The sequence below is a fragment of the Denticeps clupeoides genome, chromosome 5 (assembly GCF_900700375.1).
Source record: "Denticeps clupeoides chromosome 5, fDenClu1.1, whole genome shotgun sequence".
NCBI classification, from domain to species: domain Eukaryota; kingdom Metazoa; phylum Chordata; class Actinopteri; order Clupeiformes; family Denticipitidae; genus Denticeps; species Denticeps clupeoides.
Window position 1 is genome coordinate 22,470,509 of NC_041711.1, and position 20,430 is coordinate 22,490,938.

Genomic DNA, 20,430 nt, shown 5'->3' on the forward strand with positions numbered 1-20,430 from the left:
ACTGTCAATAAGTGTTTGCACCAATGTTGTACTGAGGAGAGGCCAGTCAGAGTTCAGTTGCTTCTTTTCACAGACAACAGGCAGCTAAATAAAAAAAAAAAAAAAAAAAAAAAAAACGTGACTGGGACACAGACAAAGAGAATGACTAACAGAGAGAGAAAGAGACAAAATATGCAGCAAGTAAAGTCCTAAAACTTTTACTTTGAGGTAAATTTGTTTAGTTTCTTTTTACACAGCTTCAAAAACAAGCAGCAGAGCATTCCGATAAAATTCCGATGCCTTCGAGATATGTTCTCAAAAACGAAGCTCGAGAGAGAGCGTGCCTTCATCCGCACCTCTTCCTCGGCACATGACAAGAGTCAATGTTAAAGAGTGGTTGGTCACAAATCAGTAAGTCTAGCAGCCATTTTAACCCCAAACACCTCTGAACTCGTATCAAGCATGCAGCTACTTTTTTTTTTTTTTTTTTTTTTTGGTATGGTCAACAATGAATTTCTTCTCTTTCTTCCCCCCCCTCTCTTCAATAGACAGTGACCTACACAGAAGCTCTCCAACTGGCCTCTCCTCACCTGAGGTCTGAGACTGTACGAGTTTATGTAAACAATGAGATCACACACACCAGATAAACCGTCAATCATTCAAAATGTGCTTTGGTTTAGAAAATAGTCTGTAAATTTGGGTATGAGCTTTTTTTTTTTTTTTTTTCCATCCTTTATACAATTTATACTTACTACAATTATTGTACTAAAACATTCTGGATCTTAAAGTAGTTTAACACTCCCTACCTTATTTCCAAGGCGCAGTTTGAAATGGGAACGCATTCTTAAAATCTATTTAATAGGAAACTAGTGTTTGCTTTAATCATTAAAATACAGAAATTGACACAGTTTTACAAATGTAGTTGAAAGTTCCACATTTAAAAGATGCAGAACCATCCCTGAAGTCTTGAAGTAGAAATATTATTGTCACAGTATGAAGCTTCTCTCGGCTCTTTCTGTACCTCTTTCAGCTATAATCTGAATGCCTACATGAAAAAAAAACAAAAAACAAAAAAAAAAAAAAAAACCCTTGCCATTCAACACAAGTTCTTCAGACATTGATGTTACAGTGATTAAGTGCCGAAACATAAGCAAGGTTTGAAGGAGAGAAAAAAAACAAAAAAAAAAAAAAACTTTTTCCTGGAATCCAAAAAAAAAAAAGGTTGTCAATAAACGAACAAGGAGAAAATAAAAGTCTCCCTGAGTTCAGAAGCTAAATATGTAACTAGTTTGTCACAATGTCTACTGGAAAAAGAAGGCAGATCTTTTGCATTAGTTTGAGTAAGTTTTTTTTTTTTTTTATAGGCTATGGTGATGAAATACTTGTAAAGAACCAAAGAAATGAAGGCCATGGACTTCCATTTCAACATTAGAGGAACTGTTTGAGAGTCCCCTTCATTCAACCATCAGCCTAGACTACTTCCACACTTTGAACATGGTGGGCGGGTCCAAATGAAGAAGCGATGTAAGCTTTAGTTCTGTTCTCACTTGTAATATGGTCCCAGAAAAGAGGAAAAAAAATTGAAGACAAAGATCCTAATCTTCCGCTCACACAAATCAAACACAAAAAGGATTCCAGGATAAAGTTGCTTGTAAACAGTGCTGAACAGCTATAGCTGCGCCCTGCGGTTCACATCCACAAGTCCACATGCTGGACTTTAGAAGGAACCCGCACAAAACCCAAAAAGGAATGCTGATGAGAAATTGCTTGGAGAAGGGGAAGAATTACAAGGAATGTGATGCACTGGTGTTGGCCTATGCTTGAGACTAGGATTAAGAAAGATGTGGCATCAAGGATTTGGGCGTGGAGGGGAGAAAAAAAAAAAAAAAAAAAAAAAAATCCAGATTATCAGTTCTGATTCAGCATCACAGATAATGTATCATATAGACCAGCAGTAACCTATAATGGCCAACATAACTTCCAGCAAAAGAACAGTGAGCGCATCCAGTGTACCCATTCCTTATTCCTGAGCTTCCCAAGCATGGTCAATATGTATCTCAAATCAATTAATATAGTCCTACTCATTTTATCTTTTTTTTTTTTTTTTTTTTTGGTCTGAACTAAAAATTAGTCCTTTTGAAGACAAAAGTAAGAAAAAAAAAAAAAAACTGAAAGACACTGTTGAGAGACTCTACTGTAAACTTCAAAAAACAGACAGCCTCCAGCCCACCAATCAGCAGAAGTTTTACACAAAGGACCATTGGTTTTAGTACAGTCAAGACTAACTTTTTCACTACATGTCTCCGCCATGAACTACAGAGTGTGAGTTATGAGCGAACTTTACTGGTTGCAGTGTCATTTCCCAATATTGAAACGCTTTGGTTGTCAACTTCTACAGGAACGTTTGTTTGTATCCATCTCTCCTTCACCATTTCTTCTCTTTGGATTTCACTTACATAAAACATTACATTATCATTTGCTCTAAGCAAAAAAAATTATAATACCTTAAATACATGCATTCAAGAAGCTATATTCTACTATAATACGTTTAAAACTCTGTAAATGTAGCATTAAAACCTTTGTTGAGAGATGGGCAGGTTACAAATATTTTAAAAGCCTTAAAAAAAAAAGAAAAAAAAAAAACAAAGAAAAAAACAAAAAAACAAAAACCAAAAAAAAAACATTTATATTCAAGAACCCCCATATTCCATCAATGAATGTATTGTTCATAATCAAGAGGTAGCAATGTGACAAGGCTATTGAAATAGACCTGCCTTTCAGACAAACCCATAAAACACAACAGTACCAGAATTTCAACCTCAACATTCACTAGAACAAACCCCACCCAACCCATCACCCAGACCAACCCATTACTGATGCCCAAAGAAATAAAAAAATCACAAGAACTTCCAGTTAAAACATTCACAGAAGCATAACAATAAGTTATCTAACACAAGTACCTCTTAGTTTGGCTTTTCTTTGAGCGTAAACCTCATACACGATGAGTAAACGACAAAGCTTAAGGGAGACCCGGGATTTCTTATGCAATGTTTCCACAAGACCCTAACTTGACGGCAAACAGAATTATTCCAGCAGCAACTAGAGACTTTAAGGAGGATGCAAATGGCCACTTGTACTGATGCAGGAATGTAGCACCAGGAGCATGGCCAAACATTCTGACGTTTTCTCAAACCAGGGTAAAGCTAAATCGCCTTCATTTACTTCTTATGGTCGTATTAACTAAGGCTTTTCAAAACCAGCACAAGGTGTATGGATGGCAGAAAACATACAGCCAGAAGAGTCGAGTGGAAACATGGCACTGGACAGAAACCGCGGGAAATGTTTGGTTGGATGCACAAAGCTTTTGTGAAACACTACTGTAATGAGTTTAGACAGACCAGATTGGTCTGTCTGATAAACACTTATTTGCCATAATAAGGGAAAATTAAATTTATCTTTGAATTTAAAATATAAAGTTTATAATCTTATGGTCACAATATAATTATCTCGAGGCTATCCTTTAAACTGACTTGTAGGATTCCCCTCAGTTCATTAATTACAGGAATAGGGTCAGAAAAACCGTGTATGCTTGGGATACTGAAACCACCAGGCCAAATCAAGTCAAGACAAGACAAGAACGGAGGTGGGGTGGGGGGGTTAGCATACTGCTGAAAACAGACTGCATTGGATATAAGGGTCTGGCTGTACTTTAAAGTCATACAACAGTACAAGTACCCCATCATACATTCACAGCATTTAATAAAGCAATAAGATGTTTAAAACCATACCGTCGTGGAAGGGATCACAATTTTTGTTGTTGTAAGTCAATCGTTTCTCCCGACTCCAGAAGCCAAGTGAGGCTCCTTCTCCGCAGAACGTACTATTATCTGTCTGCGTTTCTAGAAAAGTGGTGCAACGTTTTGCCGCAGGCTCGCCGTGGATGGGCTCCTAGCTGTCTTTGGCTTACGATGGGGAGGTATGCATTCGCAAGTGACTGATGAGGTTGCGCTGCTGGGTGAACTTGCCCCCGCAGAGCTGACATTCGTACGGCTTCTCGCCCGAGTGGACGCGCATGTGCTCCGTGAGCCGGTACTGGCGGGTGAAGCGCATGCCGCACTCCTCGCACGCGAACGGCTTCAGGCCCAGGTGGCTACGCATGTGTCGGGTCATGGTGCCGCGCTGGGTGAACATCTTGCCGCAGATGTTGCAGGGGAAGGGCCGGGTCAGCCAGTGGGTTTTCTCGTGCTGTCGCAGCGTGGCAGGATCCTTGTAGCTCTTGTTGCAAACGGAGCAGCTAAAGCGTCGAGACTCGATTCCGTGCGCCTGGGTCGTCTGTGACGACAGGTCCTCGGCCTCCGGTTCCTCTTCCTTTGGATAGGAGTCCTCCTCTTCCTCCTCTTTGATGTACAGCTCTTCTTCTGTGTGGGTTTCCACGTGGGCATTAAGCTCTTCGGAGCTCGGGAAGCCTTTGCCACAGGGAATGCAGACATACAGGTTGTCGCCGAGGGCCGGCTCAAAGCCCTCCTGCCGGTAGACGTAGTTGGCGCTGTTCCGACCGCCCTCGCTCTCGCTGATGCCACTCTCTTCACTCTGCTCCTGCCCGTTCTCTATGCCCTCGTCTTCTTCCTTGCACTGAAATGCCACGTCCGAATTAGCGTTGACTTTGCCACCAGCTACGTTTAATCTCTTGGCAACGCCATTGGGCAAAGGCGCCCGCTCGGTGTCGTCGCCTTTGCTGCCGTCATTCTTGGGTCGATGTCTCTGCCTTGGCGTCTGACGGGCGCTTTTATGCTTGTCCACATGGGGAGGCTGCCTGTTCTCCTCACATTCTCCAGCCTCTCCCAGCTCCATGGGTTCCGTACTAACCAGGCTCTGGGGGTTGATGGAGTTCTCTTCGAATGAGGCACTGTTGGCTGTGGATTCTGAGGCAGACTGAGGTGATTCCTGTGGGATGCTGCTAGGGCTGACCTCCTCCGTGGCGGTGCTCCCTGAGGGGCTCTTTTTGGAGAGGTCCAGGCCCAGTTCTTGTAAGCCACCGCTGTGGTTGGTGGTGCCATTGCTGCCATTCTTACTGGTGGAAGGACTGAGGGAGTTGGTAGAGGCTGCACAATTGGTGCCCCCGATGAAGATCTCATCCTCAGACAACTCATCTTTCAGCAGCTCCTCGTGCCTTTTATTTTTTTCACTGTCTTTAAACCCTGAAATTTGGTTTGGAGTTACAGGAGTGGAGGATAGCCTTTGGTTGCGGGAGGTTCGTCCATTGGTGGGCGTGGTTGGTTTGTTGAGGAGGGATCTTCCATTGCGTTTCAGCTTCTTCCGACAAAGAGCAGCCAGGTCGTGGAGTTGGAGGTAGCTTGCTGCTGTTAGGAGGGCACTGAAATTGTGGTCACTGACCTGATCTGAGGACAAAAGCTTGCCAGTATAAATGAAGTCCAATACCTGCCGGAAAACAGACGGGTTGACCATGTCTGTATCCAGGTTAATCAAGTTGTCGTGAAGGATGAGGGACTTGAAGTAGATGCTGCTGGCTGCCAGGATGTTCTTGTGTGCCCGGAACAGGGCATTTTCTACGACTATAATCACATCACACAGATAACCTTTGGCTCTTTGTTGGTTCAGCTGCAGCAGCAATTGTTTGGCATGATTTGGCAATTCCATTTCCAACTTCTTTTTCCCCGCACCTACACAACCTAAAAAGGTAACAAGAGTTTCAAAGTTAGTACAAAAATAGAACTAAATCTACATTTAAGGATTGTACATTCTGTACCACGACCGAGACTGAAGTTGAATGACTAAGAACACAGCATGCAGTTTTTACTCTTATTATGGTTCAGAACGTGAATAAGTAACCACAATGGAGGAACGGGCTACTATATTAATCCACACTGATGCATTCATTGTTCAAATTCCGACTTCTTCCACAGCATAGCGATCAACAAACAGCATAATGCCATAACGGTCACCAAATTGTAAATAGAAACATTTCTTTATGGATAATTACTGATAAAATAAACAGTGTGAGAGAATTCCAAAATCCTCTTAAAATGTTAGCACCCATTTTCAGCTGAGGATATTAGGTTTGGAAAATTACTGTACGTATAAAGAAAAGGGTTAGAAATCAACATGAGGGTTCACTTTTCCCCCCTTTTTTGTAATGGGAGCCTTCTTAATGCTCCTGCCAGCAGCCATTAATGCCAGCCTGCAGGGTCAGTGCCTTTGTTGCGAGGTGGGGGTTGGGGCCGGAGGCCAGTGGACGTCACTGGCTGGTCTGCGTGAGGGACAGACTGCAACCTGAGCTGGCTCATCAGTATGGGTGTGGTGAGACAGGTAAACCAGCAGCCCTCCCAGGGCATAAGCAGGCCCCGGCTTGTAACAGAATTCTTGAAAAGATAAGATTTAACCAATTTGGAAGCCTTGGAAAATAATGTAGGAAAAATAACACTTACTCCTATTTTAATGATGAGTCAGCTAGTTACCAAAGTAATCTTAAACGTCAAAGTCTTACAGAGCAATACAAAGACAGGACAGAAATAAACCACTTCTGCCTGCCTACTTAACTCTCATATCATGCAAAAGAGCACACATGAAAGAAAAGCGTACACAAGATCAGAGACATTACTATCTACGGGTTGCACACAGGACCTGATAAGGTACTGGCCTTTTTATTGAGCTGCAGACATTTCTCCCACTTCCTCCACACAAAAAAAGAAAGGAGGAGGTTCCTTCACAAAGATGAAACAAGTCTAATCAGAGACACAACATGCTTTAAAAAAAATAAAATATATATATATATATATTTTTTTTTTAAACCCTTGACACAGCTAAACATACCTGGCAAGAACCATTAATGCCATGAACAAGATGAGCCTGCAGACCTTTCTCTGAGTTGCATGATTTTACCGACTAAAAGACAGTCCTGCGCTGCCCAACGTCGAGGGGAGGGGTGGGACTTTACTCCATCCAAACTACAATTACAGATGCAAAACGACCCAGAAGCACAAGAGCTGTGATCAATAGCAATTAAATCAAAAGCAATAAATTCCAGCAGTAAAACCTGATTGCTTCTGAACAGTCTTCCCGAATGTGACGTCGCTGGAAGTGGCAGAATCACTAGTTACCTGTTAATTTACTTCACATGATTGGAGAAAAAAAAAAGAAAGAAAACGCTGCAGTGCACATTTCAGCTCAAAACAGAGATAAGGCTACATGACTTATCGGTCACAGGCAAGCAAACCCTTCATCATGGACGTCTTTGTGTTTACTAGTATGCTGGAGTCTGGTGAAGAAGAGAAATAGGCTCAGCCAGGTACGAAGTCCAGAAGCCCTTGTTACGAGGTTACGGTAGTAAGCAACGTGCGGTTCAGCTCTGTTCTCGAAGCTTTAAGGTGATCATTAGAAGTTCGAGCTTTTTAAAATATCGAAGCACGTCCGGATGTTCCAAACTCGTTGGACCAACTCCACACACATTCCGCTCTGAAGGCCATACTTTTTTTTTTTTTCAGGCCTGTGAAAGCATCAAACTGGTTTCATTTCTGAAAGGAGACAGAGAGAGAGAGAGAAAAAAAAAAAAAAAAAAAAAAAGTATTCTGAAAAACCAGTCTTGCCAAAAACAACTGCAGCCTACGCCCATCACCCAATTACCCATCACTGTGGCTGACCTTTGGGTGGCGTGCAAAGAATAAAAGGTCCTTTTTTTTTTTTAAACCTAATAATGTGTCCAAACCTAATAATATTGTTGGTCAATTTGTCATAACTTAACAGCTACATATAAAAATACTGTTTGACAGACATAAACAACAAAAAAACAAGGTGTGGTCGAGAAGTCTGGGCCAACACGACCTCCACAACCCACCTCCTTCCCCCGAAGGCCTGACACTCACCCGACTGGTTTTAATGGGCGGCCGCAGGGCATTACAGCATCGCGCCCTGGTCAGCTGACAGCGCTTTTTAATAATAATAATAATAATAATAATAATAATAAACAAATAAAGACGCTGGAGGATGAAATACGGACATCGGTGAGGATGTTCAGCGCTCAGAATCCCGCGGCTGTTTTAATGCTCAAACTAGATTATTTTATTAAAGCGACGAAAGAAACAAAACCAAAACAGAAATCGCGCCCATCGAAGAGGTATAAAAACATTAATAAAAGGGGAGGGGAAATAACGGCGTACAGCCCCCGCCCCTCCCGCTTCATTAAAATGGATGAGATTAAAATGAGATTCGGCCAGTAGCGCCGAATCCGCGTCGAAATTCACACATCTTTCCACAGAAAGACTCACTTAAAACAGACCATTACCGATAGACCGATGCAAGAGTCAGGAAATAAACACGACCGCCCGGGGAAGGGCGTTTAAACCGAATTTCGTCTTTATCTTGACTTCGTGAGAAGGTAAAACGGAGTAAAAAACGCCGCGTTCACGGCATCGCGGCTCTCAACAGGCCGACAGCAAGGCCTGCGTGTGGCGTCCGGAGAAGCAGCACAAAACCACACGGTGTCGGAGGCCGGAATCAGCCCACTGACGGTTTCTGAATGACACGCCTTTGAAACAATCAATTATGGAAGAGTCATTAAAAAATGTGTAAGAATTACGTGCGTTTAAAACACCGAAGAGAGAATAATATAATAATAAAAAAAAAAAACAATAAAAAAAAAAACAAGAACAAACATGAAACATTTCTCCCGGTGAGGCGAAGTGCTTTTACAACACTGCGGCTACAAGTCAGACGAAACGCCATTTTTTCCCCTTATTTCGTATAAAAGGAATGAAAGGGGAAATCTGCTCCTCCGGAGCCACAATGCAGCGGAGCGCGCTGCGCCTGCGCGGTTCGTTACGCCGATCGGGTCTAATAAAGGAGCCCCGCAGCCCAATTAATACCGATCGGCTCCAAACCTGCGCGCCTTACCGGCCACGCAACGCGAACGTTTTCTCGACGGGCAGCAGAACGCGCGGTCCGGGCCGAAGGACGAACCTCCATTCTCCGCGGCTCCCCGGTCCCTGGCAGGCTGGCAGCGCTTTTTTAAATAAAAAAAAAAAAAAGGCAGCGGCGGCAGCGGCAGCAGCCCTGTGGGCAGGAGATAACAGCCGAACGCGTGAAGACTCCGGGCGGCCGAGGCGAAAACCCCCCCAACCGAAAACCACCGCGTCGGCGCCCCTCCCGTTCAGGCGCGGCGGTCGCGCCAAACGCGGCAGAGTGAATATACCTTAATACATCGACAGAAGGTCTTCAAACAGCCATCCTGTTTTCTCATCTCACTGCCTTCCCAGCGCCATCTTGCAAGCTTGTGACGTCAGAGCCCTCACCCCTGACCCAAATTTGAATAAAAGCCAGCAGAGGGGGGGAGAGGGAGCAGAAATACCTTTGCCAGCTCACTCGCTGATTTGATTAAATGCTGGCGGCGAAGGGGGGGGTTCCAGGGTGTTGGAAATATTCGCAGGACCCTTCACAAGCATCGACACTCGAAAAAATACAACCCTCGCTTATTTACACTCCTCTCCCTCTTTATCGATCTTCGAAATATTTTAATTCTTATATATAAAAGCAAGCCTGCAGATGTACATTAAAATGTACCTAAAAGGTTAATAAAAGTAAAATTAAATAAAGATATAAGTCTAGAATATTTTTTAAGATAGATAGATAGATAGATAGATAGATAGGTGTTTTTTGAGCACCCATGAAATTGCTGCCTGGACTGTTATCCGAGGTTGGCCAGCAGGAATGCCCTTCACCTTCTGGTTTTAAGTGGCACCCACGAAACTGAGAAAACATGCTTTTTTAGGAAAAAAGCAAACAGCCGGTTCTTAAAGTTGAGACAAGGAGGCGAACCGCCAGGACCTGAACAACAACGACGTTGTGTCTGGTAGACCTGACCTGGGCCTGATCTACAGAAAGCCAGCCCTTGTGGGATGTTGGTGTTACGCGGTGCTCACTACTCATCCAACCTGGTCAACCTGGATCGGCACGGAACGTTCCCTGAATGATAGTCTGACCACAGAAGATCCCCGGTATCACAAATTACTCAGAGCCTTAATGCTGGATGTTCTTATTCTGGCCTTGGGAGATGGGAGATGGGATCGGACGGCCTGGTTGGATGAAATCATGTGGACAGACACGCTTTTGCATTGTAGGTGTAAACTGGACTGTGAATGCAATCTTCAGGTGATATTCAGCGCCTGCTTAAACGTTGTCGGAGGCCGCAAACAGCTTCTTTGCCTGATGCTAACGTGATAATGTTCCTTACAAAATTTCACCCTGGTTGAGCATGTGGTGGCATGAGTGGGAACCCATAAAATTAAATGACAATAATACGACCTCTGAGTTTCGCTGTGTTCGTGTGCTTTTACTGCATTTAACCAACGTAAAGCAGAATAAAAAGGGCAAAAGGTGTGGCGTCCCGTCCTGGACCAAGCCCTACATTGGCCGGAGCAGGGAAAGTCCGAAGCCCCGCTGCCCCGGGTAGTTACGAGACTCTGCGTGTTGACCCTTGGAACCAGTCTGGGTTTATTTTGCTGCATGCTACTGCGGCAGTCCAGCAATGTGTGTTCTACACCACATCATTCGCTGATCAAAGTTTAACAAGCGCAATTACTGTGAGATCGCAATGGAAATTAACCACCGAAACTTTGATAAAGAAGAACATAATCTTTTTTATTTTTACTTTCGAAATAACGCCAATTTATCACCATTTCCGCAAACATGTCATTTTCCGAACACTGGGGAAACGTGGACAATAAGGAGTGTTGCGCCCCCAGGTGGCTGTGTGAACAGTATTGCATCGTTCTGGGGGTTTTGCCTGTTGGATGGAACCACTCTAATGACATGCACTATTGACACTGATTGGCTACTAGGAGTACAACGCATGCCAAAGTACCAGTTGGATGTGTACAATTTTAGTTGGATGTGTACACATTATAGGTTAAGTGCATATATTCTCTGCATGTGCATATTTCACTGTGAAACTGCAGTTCCGTATCTACTATCCGTATCTACTAAGAAAGAGGGGTCATTCTGACCTGGTCTAGAACCAAGGTCTCGTAATAAAAAATATCGAGTCAAACTACGAGACGCTCAAGCTGACCTGAGATCGGCGGAGAGCAGAATTCCCACCAATAGTGGCTGACTGGTCGCGCGGGGCACTCTGGGAAAAGGCAGCAAATCCAAGATGGCGGCGAGCAGGCGGCTGCATAAGGTAATTGGGTTCCGACTGTTTTAGTTGCTGTCAGACAAATGGTGCGTCTCGGTCAGTAGTTGTACGTCGCACTTTATGAACAGGTTGGCCGCTGAAATGACATGATAACTGATCACTTCTTTGTTCTCCACTGCTAGTAGACCGACACACACAGTTAGCAACTAGCAGGTTAGCAGCGCTAATCTCCGGCAGGGCGCCGGTGTGTCGCCAGGCCAGAAGTAGCGAAACCAACCAGTTTATGTTTGTCCGTAGGTGTCCCGTGTTTTGTCCGGGGCCGTAGTAGATGTAATCGAAAACGGCTTTCGGTGAGAGAAGGTGATTGCTTTGTAACCATTGTATGTTAGACAGACAACGCCTGGCGCCCGGGGTAGCGAGAGGCCGGCCTCTCCTCTTGGTCATCACAGTTTCTGATCACTGTAGTCTGAGAGACACTGAAGTAGTTTAAAAAAAAGCCATTGTAGTTCATTTTCTTCCTCCTTGTGTCTCGCCGCATATGTAGTTCCCTTTTCAATAGGGGAATTTGAACCAGTGGATCCTGTGATGGCGGATGTTCCTTATTTGGTTTCCTGCCTCGTCTGCCCGATTTGTGTAAAGGCAGCCGTCAGTTCTTGTAACCAGGTCGTGGTAAACGATGTTATTGGGGAAAGCATATAGACCACCGTGGAGATAGGGAAACACCTCCTTAACACGAAATGGGGTATGTTGAATGACAGCCCAGTTTAAACTTGAAACCACTGTCCTTTACATGAACGCTGGCAGAATTGTGCAGCAGTTATGTACGACCGGTTCTCTGCCATTATTGACAGTCGTTTTGCTTTTAGTCCACCATGTTCTTAGTTAGCATGGTGCTGGTGAGATTGTAGTTGTGCCTGCTGCCAGGTTGGAGAACATCATGCAGAATAGAAGACCTTCAGCACCATTGGCCTATAGTTTAGGAACTCTGCTTCATGGTTGAAAGTATATGCAGGACATCTTAAATTCATACTTTCCTTTTCAGGAACTTGACGAAATTCGCAAGTCTGGAATGAAAAATTTTCGCAACATCCAAGTTGATGAGGCAAACATTTTGACTTGGCAAGGGCTAATTGTTCCAGTAAGTTTTTTTTTTTTATTTTTTATTTGTTTTAAGCAGATAGCATTTTACATCTAAGTTTTGTACTCTGTATAGTGTACAATAATGTGTACAATATTTTCAGGACAACCCTCCATACGACAAAGGTGCATTCAGGATTGAGATTATATTTCCTGCTGAGTATCCCTTTAAACCACCCAAAATCACATTCAAAACCAAGATCTACCACCCCAACATTGATGAAAAGGGTCAAGTGTGCCTGCCAGTCATCAGTGCTGAGAACTGGAAACCAGCGACCAAAACTGACCAAGGTATCTACAAGTTTGAATCTTTTCTGGCCAAGGATAAAGTTTTTGTGTAGTTGACATGGAATGTGTTTTTTGGGGGGTTTTATCAAACCTCCATGTTATATTTGGGGTTCTTTTCATCCTGCTTTTAATTTTCTGTCTTATTTGTTTCCACAGTAATCCAGTCCCTCATCGCTCTGGTAAATGACCCACAGCCAGAGCACCCTCTGAGGGCTGACTTAGCAGAGGAGTACTCAAAAGACCGTAAAAAATTCTTTAAGAATGCAGAGGAGTTTACGAAGAAACATGGTGAAAAGCGACCAGTGGACTAGTAATGCAGGAATCTGTCTGCCACTTTCTCCTTTCCCCTTTCCCCCACTCCCCTCACCCCCATTCTCAGAAAAAGCCTGATTGGCCTCTTTGTCCTTGCATTGAAACGCACAGAACCTGGATCACAACATCCTGATTCCACCTTGGCGTCCAAGCAGGACTCTTGGTTCATTGAACAGGTTGCACTTCTTAGTGCTAACTTGTGACTTTTACCCAACTTTCTACTGATTTCTTAAATTATAAAAAGGTTTCAAAATTGAAATGGCCTCAAAATGTTCTAGGGAAGCTAAAGACAATAGAAAGAAATGTGAAAATTGTGGTTTCTTTTAATTTCCTTTTAATACACCTCTGTGAAAGAGATCTCCCCCCTGAGGCTGTTTTGTTGTGGCAAGGTAGTAATTTCCCCTGTTCATTCGCTGATCCTGATGCCTCGGTCTTTGTACAACAAAACAGATTGATCTAAATAATAGATGACAATGTATTGCAGCAAAGTTTGAAAGAGGTGGAGAAACGTTTCTTTTGTATGAATTTTTTTTGCTTAGGTTGCACTGTACTCTGTGGAACTAGTTATGTTCTTCATAACTTCAGTTTGTAACGCAATGATTGTTCTAAATTGCAGCATAGTTACTGTTATCAATACAATGTTTAAGAAAAAGAAAGGAAACCTTTGTGTCTGTGTTAACATTGATGTATGTTATTGGGTAACGCATTGGCCCCTCTTGTCTCCGCCTGTTTTAGCACTGTGCCCAGGGAACGTTCTCACACACACACGGGTCTGCTGTGAAAAAGCTTTTGAGCTCACGCAAGAGCTCTGTGCCTGCACATTTCGATTGATTCTTTGTTGTAAGTTAGGACTGGTCACCTTGTAACAGTTTTTTTTTTTTTTTTTTTCTTTTCTCTGAATGTTGACCACCACAACAGTATACGTAATATAAGTCTTATCAGCCAGTTCTTGATCTAGCGTTAGTTACTCCAGTGTAAAGCTGGGCAGTAATTCATAATTTGATTAAACTTGTGTGTGTGGGCAGGAGAGCATAATTTAACAAACTAAATCCATCGCTATATTTACAGTTATGCATTTTCCCCGTTAGTGGTTTCTAAGATGCCTTTTGTGACATTTTTACATATGATGTTGCTGAAAATATATTTTTCTGTCCATATCACCCTTACTGCTCCGAATATACGATTAGTGTTTAGGAGATCGTGTTTTTTTCAGAATCGGCAAATGGTTTGCTTTGTCCCTTATTTTGACTGGACCAGCACATGCTCTCTGTCACCTTCAACCACAAGCTGATGGTCTGGAGTTTTGATTCATACTATCATGATTTAAATGGGAATGTGGCCGGAATGACCAGTGTTATCTTGTGTGAGCTGGAGCAGCTTTAATTCTTTACCTGTTACTGGAAATTCCAGATGAAAGCAGGCTCTCCACTTCAATTTCTGACCTCAGCATCCTTCAGCAATTTTTCAGGTTTAATTTGGTGTGATGTGCGTCCCTCACATAGTTCCCAAGTAAAAACTGAAAATGATATTTGGCAGACATTTGGGTTGAACAGGACTGCGGTGCTTGTAGGAGGAACGCAGACTGAATTTGTTTTTTGCGACAGAAAAGTCAGCCATGTATGAGTGCTAAACTGATGTACCACCAAATAAATGAAATGAGTGCGTAAATTGGCAATTTGTGTTAATTATGACCCATCGTTCTTGATTCTGCCATGACAGCCAGCTCATTAAGTTGGAATCTTACAAAATAACACTCATTATAATGCAATATAATTTTAAAATTTGAGTCCTGCCTTCCTGTGCTTTTAAAATCTAGGTAAGAATAGGATTACTGCCAAGTACAGTTAAGTAAATATGCTTGAAGCTCCAGTTTGCATAGAAAAAGACTGGGAACCTGAATCGTGGTCATTGGTCAGTCTCCTATTATCATTGTGCTTTTTAAACATTTTGTAAAAGCCAAAATGGCTCAAGGTGTCCTCCCTGACATGAACACGGAGTAAACCTTGGAAAAAAATCACTGTTGTGTGAGTCTTCTCAATCTCATCCTGCACATTACTGGGGACCTTAGAACAAAGATGTACACGCCTGGTGCCTTCCAGGTCTAGAGTCAACTTTCCCCCTTTTAAGCACCCATGCATGCGCTCACTTTCATTGTTCAAAGTCAAAATTAACAGAGCGAATTAAGGCATTTTGAGAGGTCAGTTTTATTTATTTCTGTAGGGGTAAGACATTTAGCTTTCTATGTAGAGGGGGAGACTGTGCCCATGATTATTCGTCACTCAAGGTGAGCTCATTTTTTAAACTGTGCGACGGGAGACGGGACTTTAATGTCCTGCCCCTTCTCCAGCCTCTTCTCACAGTCGATCAGGTGATTAACGCCATCAATTAACAGCTGGACCAACTCCACCTGTCCATAGAAAAGATAGTTAGAGGATCACTGATACTGGTACCCCGCTGAGATCAAACGCTGCTAGTTAGCGTGTCCCCCGGTATTGTGCCAGCTAATCTGCATCACGTAAATGTGCATTATAAAACAGACGAAACGTGTTCATGCTCTCAAGGTTACCTCAGATTTGCCAAGACGGTCATTGTTGGAGATGTCAAAGGTGTCGCCCACAGCAGCTGTGTCCACTCCACCTGTGCCTCTCTTCTGCAGTCTCAGGTTTTCCAGAATTTTGGAGAAACGTGGATCCTACAAAGAAGCATTTTAGGGGCAAATAATATCCTCACAACCAATTATATCTCAGTCTATTCTGTAATGGAATGTTAATCACCTTGCTGAGTTTGGGAAGGCGGACGTGTACACCAGCCCTCAGGCCGGTGCCCAGGTTGGATGGGCAGGTCAGGATGTAGCCGAGGCGTTCGTTCCACATGAACTCCCAGCCCCTCTCCTGGATCAGGTGCTCCACCTGGAGGAGAGCGGTTGACACTAATCCACACCAGCATCCATTTCATGTCTCAAGATCATAAATCTGAGATATTAGTGAGATTTATTATGTGTGAATGCAAAAAAAAAAAAAGTCTAACCTGCTTCAGCCCCCGACAGAACCTCTCAAACACCCTCTTCATGTTGCCACCTTTCTCCATAGAGATAACACGTGTGTGGTCCTCCTCGTTTATCCAGATTAAAAACGTCTTCTCATTATTGTGCCTGTGAAATATTAACGCGTCAAAAATCAAAGGAAGAAAGAAAATAATCACACAAGCCATGCAGTGTGCAGCTTGTCACTAGAACAAAATGGGGGGAAATAGATTCTATACCCGCGACAAGGCATACAATGAACTGATCGATAGCCAATATTTTGATGCCAAGTGTTTTGGCCTCAGTGTTTTTGATAAAGATTTTCAGAACATGCGCATTGCTGCAATTAGTTGTTAAAGATTGCCATGCTTGAATATCATGCTGTTTAAAGCACTGCTGACAAAATATGGACCATACCAGATACCCCTAGCATCTGGCCAATCACGGGCCATCCCTGCACATGTCAGCAAGGGGGATACAGGTTTGTCGAAGAGAAAGTGGTCCTGGGAGGAAGGGGAGTTCAGGGTCAACAATTACCCGCACAAGCTTCCATGATCTTTTTCCCTACTGCATATTCATTTCATAGCATATTATCTGGCACACAATTCATTATTCTGTTTGAAAAAGGAGTAGTTTTAAAGTAGTTGTGCGTGGATGCCAGCATGGACTCTTTGGTGATGTTGAACGGGTAAGGCCGTATGTGAATGAAATAAACTGTCAGATTGAGAAAAGATCAAGGAACAAGATTTAAAGGCAAATTTTTTCTTTCCTTCATGGACAGGTGATGGTTTATAGGAATGTGGGATTTGGGCTCTTCTAATGACACAGGGCACACTGCTTCCTTACCAGATCCCGCGAGCATCAGGCCAGTCTCTGGCCATCCCAGCTGCAGTTAGCAGTGGTGAGACTGGCTTGTCAAACAGGAAGTGCTCCTGAGGCAGCATGAGGTGGACATCCAGCATTAAAGACCATAAATTTGTGATGATCTACAGTATTGTTATTATTTTTGCCCCACTCAGTATTCCCCCCCAGAAGTAATGCTCCTTAAAATATATGAAAAATGCACATGGAGGTGGAACAGCATGAGGAGTATAAGACTGGCAAAGGCTCCAACAAATGCCACTCTTTACGTCACATGAATGTATGGTAAGTGTTTGCTGGGTGTGCATATGTGCCATGCTGACAAAGCAAGAGTCCCTAAGCGCAGCTACTTACATCAATCAGCCTCTGCTGCTCCTTCTCTGTCATCTCCCCTAAGCTGTAGTAGCGGCCAGAAAGATCTCCCGTCAGGCCAGACAGGGCCTGCACCACCACGCGCTCCACCTCCCGGCGCTCTGCACGGCTGCAGGCGGGTGGCAGGCTGAGTCCCCGGATGCTGCGTCCCGTGCGAACGCGAGACGACAACACGTAATTCTCATCAAACATGCCTGAAGTAATCTGAAAGGGGAACATGGCAATGTCACAAACACAACATAGCTGCCACTGCTGGGTAAAACGTAATATAATACCTAGTTTAGAGTAGGTCTACCTTAGAGGCATCCAAGTCAGTTGGGTGCTTCATGGTGCAAGGGTCATAGCCATTGTGTCGATCCTTGATGACGGGATTGAAGATTTCTGAAAATACCTGCAGCATGGAGAAGTTGAAATCTGTTTGCATCATTCGTGCTTCAGTATACATTATGAAAATGTGCTCTCTCCACCTTACTTAGATGTTTAACCTTGAGTAAAAACGTTTAGTAAGAGAAACACAACCAGAGAAAAATGTAATGCACCTCATAGGTCTCTTCGTCACCAGCCACCATCCCCACAGTCTTGATGAAAGGGTGGCCAGGGTTGTCCACACCAGTCTGGATACACTGGTCTAGGCTCCAGTTGTTGGGTGTGAGCTTGTCCCTCAGTTTGCTGTAGATGGCTGGGGTGAGAGAACTGGCCATGCAGTTGTTGTGCTTGCGAAGGTCAGGAAAGTCAGAACTGCGGGAATATAACGGTATTTTTCAGAATCCCAGAAGGTTCCCTCAGCGTGTAAAACATTGGCATTTTATTGGTGAGGAAGCAATGTACTATGAAGAATTTTATAATGATCTCAAATGCCAGTTATAGGATTATGGTGCTCTAAGTCCGGCGTCTGGACAGTTTATCTAATTTGTCAATTGGATGCATCAGATGAGGGTGTAAAACAGGGCAAAGGAGGGACGTGCCAGGACTGCGTGTAAGCTACTTAATGTTCATAGTCCCACCCCTTTACCTTTGACTGAGTTGCTGTTTTTACACTAAACCAAATGAACATTAACATAGTTTTAACTATACAGTGATTTTCACTGCAATCTCTGTGTATGCAGCTCTGGAACCACTTAAAAAATATCATTTCTATTTCTGCAATGTCCATTATTCAGTATGATGAGCTGATGATTTGGGATTTTGCCATAATGGGATAGTTTGAAGAATCACCTAGGTGGATAGAGTTTTCTTCTTTCCTCAGCGGATAAGGTTGAACTGTCACTCATCAGGTAACTGGTGGCAGCACCACCAACGCCAAGGCTTGCCAGCAAGACTGCTGTATTGCGGCCAGTCAACATCTTGGTGAAGGAGCTTGCCATCTTGGCACCGGATGTAAGTCAAAATGAATACTGCTGGAAAGAAGAGAGTGAAAATGTAGACTAAATTTGCTAATTCCTATCACACGTCTCAAAATTCTTAAGGAGACTGGCCCATCTGACATCTTAGATCAGCAACTACTCTAGACACCACTGCAAGTTGACTATCTGCACACAGCTGCGTGAGACGCTCCAAAGAATGAACTTCCTCCTGCATCATTGACCCTCTGACAGGAGATGTGTCCCAGTGCACACTTCACCCTGTATACCTGAGACACCCAAAATAACTCAGCATACTGTCACCTGCAGCCATCGCCGGCAAGGGGACATTACACTGAATACAGAGAACTGGCCAGTCACTTTGTGGCTTGGTGAGGAAAGACCTCTTAAAGGTGACCAAGTCAAAGGGCGGGGTTGTGGATTCTAGTCAGATCAGGTCTAAGCTGAAAACTATTTTCACTCTGGGAAGTTGCGGCAGTGGAGGGCTGAGGGTTAAGGCTGCCTACAGGAATTAGCAGAGCGGACTTGTGAAGGAAGCTTAAGTCTGTCTGTCAGCATTTTATCTGTACAGAATAATATAGACCTGTATTTTGTAGGTTTACTGTGAGGGTGTCATTTTTGAGATAAGTCTGATTCAGGTAAAAGTCACAATTATATTCGTGTCTGATTACAGATTTCGAAAACTAGCAAACTTTTGTGACCTTTCCATTTCATTTTAACCACCGTTTGCAACTCCATGACTTTTCCAGCAAGGACAGTTAGTCTTATCTAAAACGCTTCCTTTAGCGAACACTATTCACTAATTTTCCTCTACTTGCTAGAAATGTGCAAACACAGCAGCAGCTGAATGGAAAGGTGACGTCCTTTAAATAGAGCGCAGGGCTATATTAAGTATTTGGAACCAAGCCCCCACTCGTATATTATTCACTCTTAGAACCTCGCAGCCAGTCATGACATTCTGCACCGGTCATCCAGGCTTGAGAACAGCCAAATCAGAGAGTGCATGCAAATGGCAGGTCGACGGATGATACAGTTGAAAACTACCGAACAGAAGACGCTGGATGACATGACAGAACAGGTGGTTTGTCAGTGCTTTGTTCCGATTTAAGGTCCAGCTTTGGTTGGAGGCACCAGGGATTACTGGCCTTGGGATTAAAGTGCAAGGTCAGGTGCAATGCTGAAAAGGAAGCATTATTATTACTCAAAGATAACTAGATCAAACTGTAATCTAACTCTTTTATAGGTTTGTTTTATGTTGCTCAGCTGCTTGTACTTAAATGACTGTGCATTTTATCTCAACTATTGAAATCCAAGTAAATTATTGTATTGTAAGACACATCTAAATATTTTTTAATGATATTTTAACTTTTTCATGCCTTGTATGTGCTCTTTGTACTATGTTTTAACCTTCTGCTCCCTTTGTCACGCATTAAAAGTATAACACAAATTTTGGGTTTTGCCTGTAAATCAGCAAAATGAAGCACACCATCACTAATGGTAAGGTATAGAGTGCGAGAGTAATGAGAGAACAGTACCTGATCAGTCTTTGCAGGAGCTCTCTGCTGAAATGCTCTCCCAGGAGACACACTGCAAGTGACGTGTTTTGGTGTATCGCCACAACCTGTAGGAGATTAGTTCCAGTCCTACTGGCCAATCATCTTCAGTCACACTCTTTGGCCACTACCCACCTCGACTGTCTGGTTTGTCCTTCCGGCCCCTAACTTGACCTCAACAAAGAGTCCTTCAACCCTGCTCCAGAAGATACATCACATGACCTGCACCCATCCTCAATACATTACTGTCACTTTAATGTTCTTTCATATGTCTTGTTGCCAGGCTCATCTCAAGTTACGTTTCCCCTGCTTAAAGTGCAGATGGCAGAATTCAACTGAAATCAATGTTCAATTTGAACAAAACTTTACTTAGCTTAACTTTTCTCAGTTAAACACTCA

At 43.3% G+C, this 20,430-nt stretch overlaps 3 protein-coding genes across 5 annotated transcripts; 1 reads left to right on the forward strand and 2 right to left on the reverse strand.

Annotated features, from left to right (window-relative positions):
* Positions 1 to 3,317: 3,317 nt before the first annotated feature.
* Positions 3,318 to 9,256, reverse strand: hic2 (hypermethylated in cancer 2). The gene is made up of 2 exons (XM_028981299.1): positions 9,185 to 9,256; positions 3,318 to 5,669 (listed from the first exon to the last, which is right to left on the reverse strand). The coding sequence occupies exon 2, from the start codon at positions 5,635 to 5,637 to the stop codon at positions 3,943 to 3,945; it is 1,695 nt and encodes a 564-aa protein (XP_028837132.1). The 5' UTR covers positions 5,638 to 5,669; positions 9,185 to 9,256; the 3' UTR covers positions 3,318 to 3,942.
* A 1,862-nt stretch (positions 9,257 to 11,118) lies between these two features.
* ube2l3a (ubiquitin-conjugating enzyme E2L 3a) lies at positions 11,119 to 14,537 on the forward strand. The gene is made up of 4 exons (XM_028980601.1): positions 11,119 to 11,170; positions 12,168 to 12,263; positions 12,367 to 12,553; positions 12,707 to 14,537. Exons 1-4 carry the CDS (start codon positions 11,144 to 11,146, stop codon positions 12,859 to 12,861), a joined length of 465 nt encoding a protein of 154 aa, XP_028836434.1. The 5' UTR covers positions 11,119 to 11,143; the 3' UTR covers positions 12,862 to 14,537.
* A 510-nt stretch (positions 14,538 to 15,047) lies between these two features.
* Positions 15,048 to 20,163, reverse strand: ckmt2a (creatine kinase, mitochondrial 2a (sarcomeric)). Of its 3 annotated transcripts, none has more exons than XM_028979125.1 (10): positions 20,014 to 20,163; positions 18,333 to 18,511; positions 17,657 to 17,855; positions 17,413 to 17,508; positions 17,100 to 17,321; positions 16,302 to 16,387; positions 15,890 to 16,013; positions 15,637 to 15,771; positions 15,429 to 15,554; positions 15,048 to 15,269 (listed from the first exon to the last, which is right to left on the reverse strand). In XM_028979125.1, exons 2-10 carry the CDS (start codon positions 18,479 to 18,481, stop codon positions 15,153 to 15,155), a joined length of 1,254 nt encoding a protein of 417 aa, XP_028834958.1. In that variant the 5' UTR covers positions 18,482 to 18,511; positions 20,014 to 20,163; the 3' UTR covers positions 15,048 to 15,152. The 3 variants fall into 3 exon arrangements, with proteins under 3 accessions (XP_028834958.1, XP_028834960.1, XP_028834959.1); XM_028979127.1 differs by lacking the exon at positions 16,302 to 16,387 and adding an exon at positions 16,731 to 16,816; XM_028979126.1 differs by having other exon boundaries at positions 18,333 to 18,514; positions 20,014 to 20,156.
* Between the last annotated feature and the right edge of the window lie 267 nt (positions 20,164 to 20,430).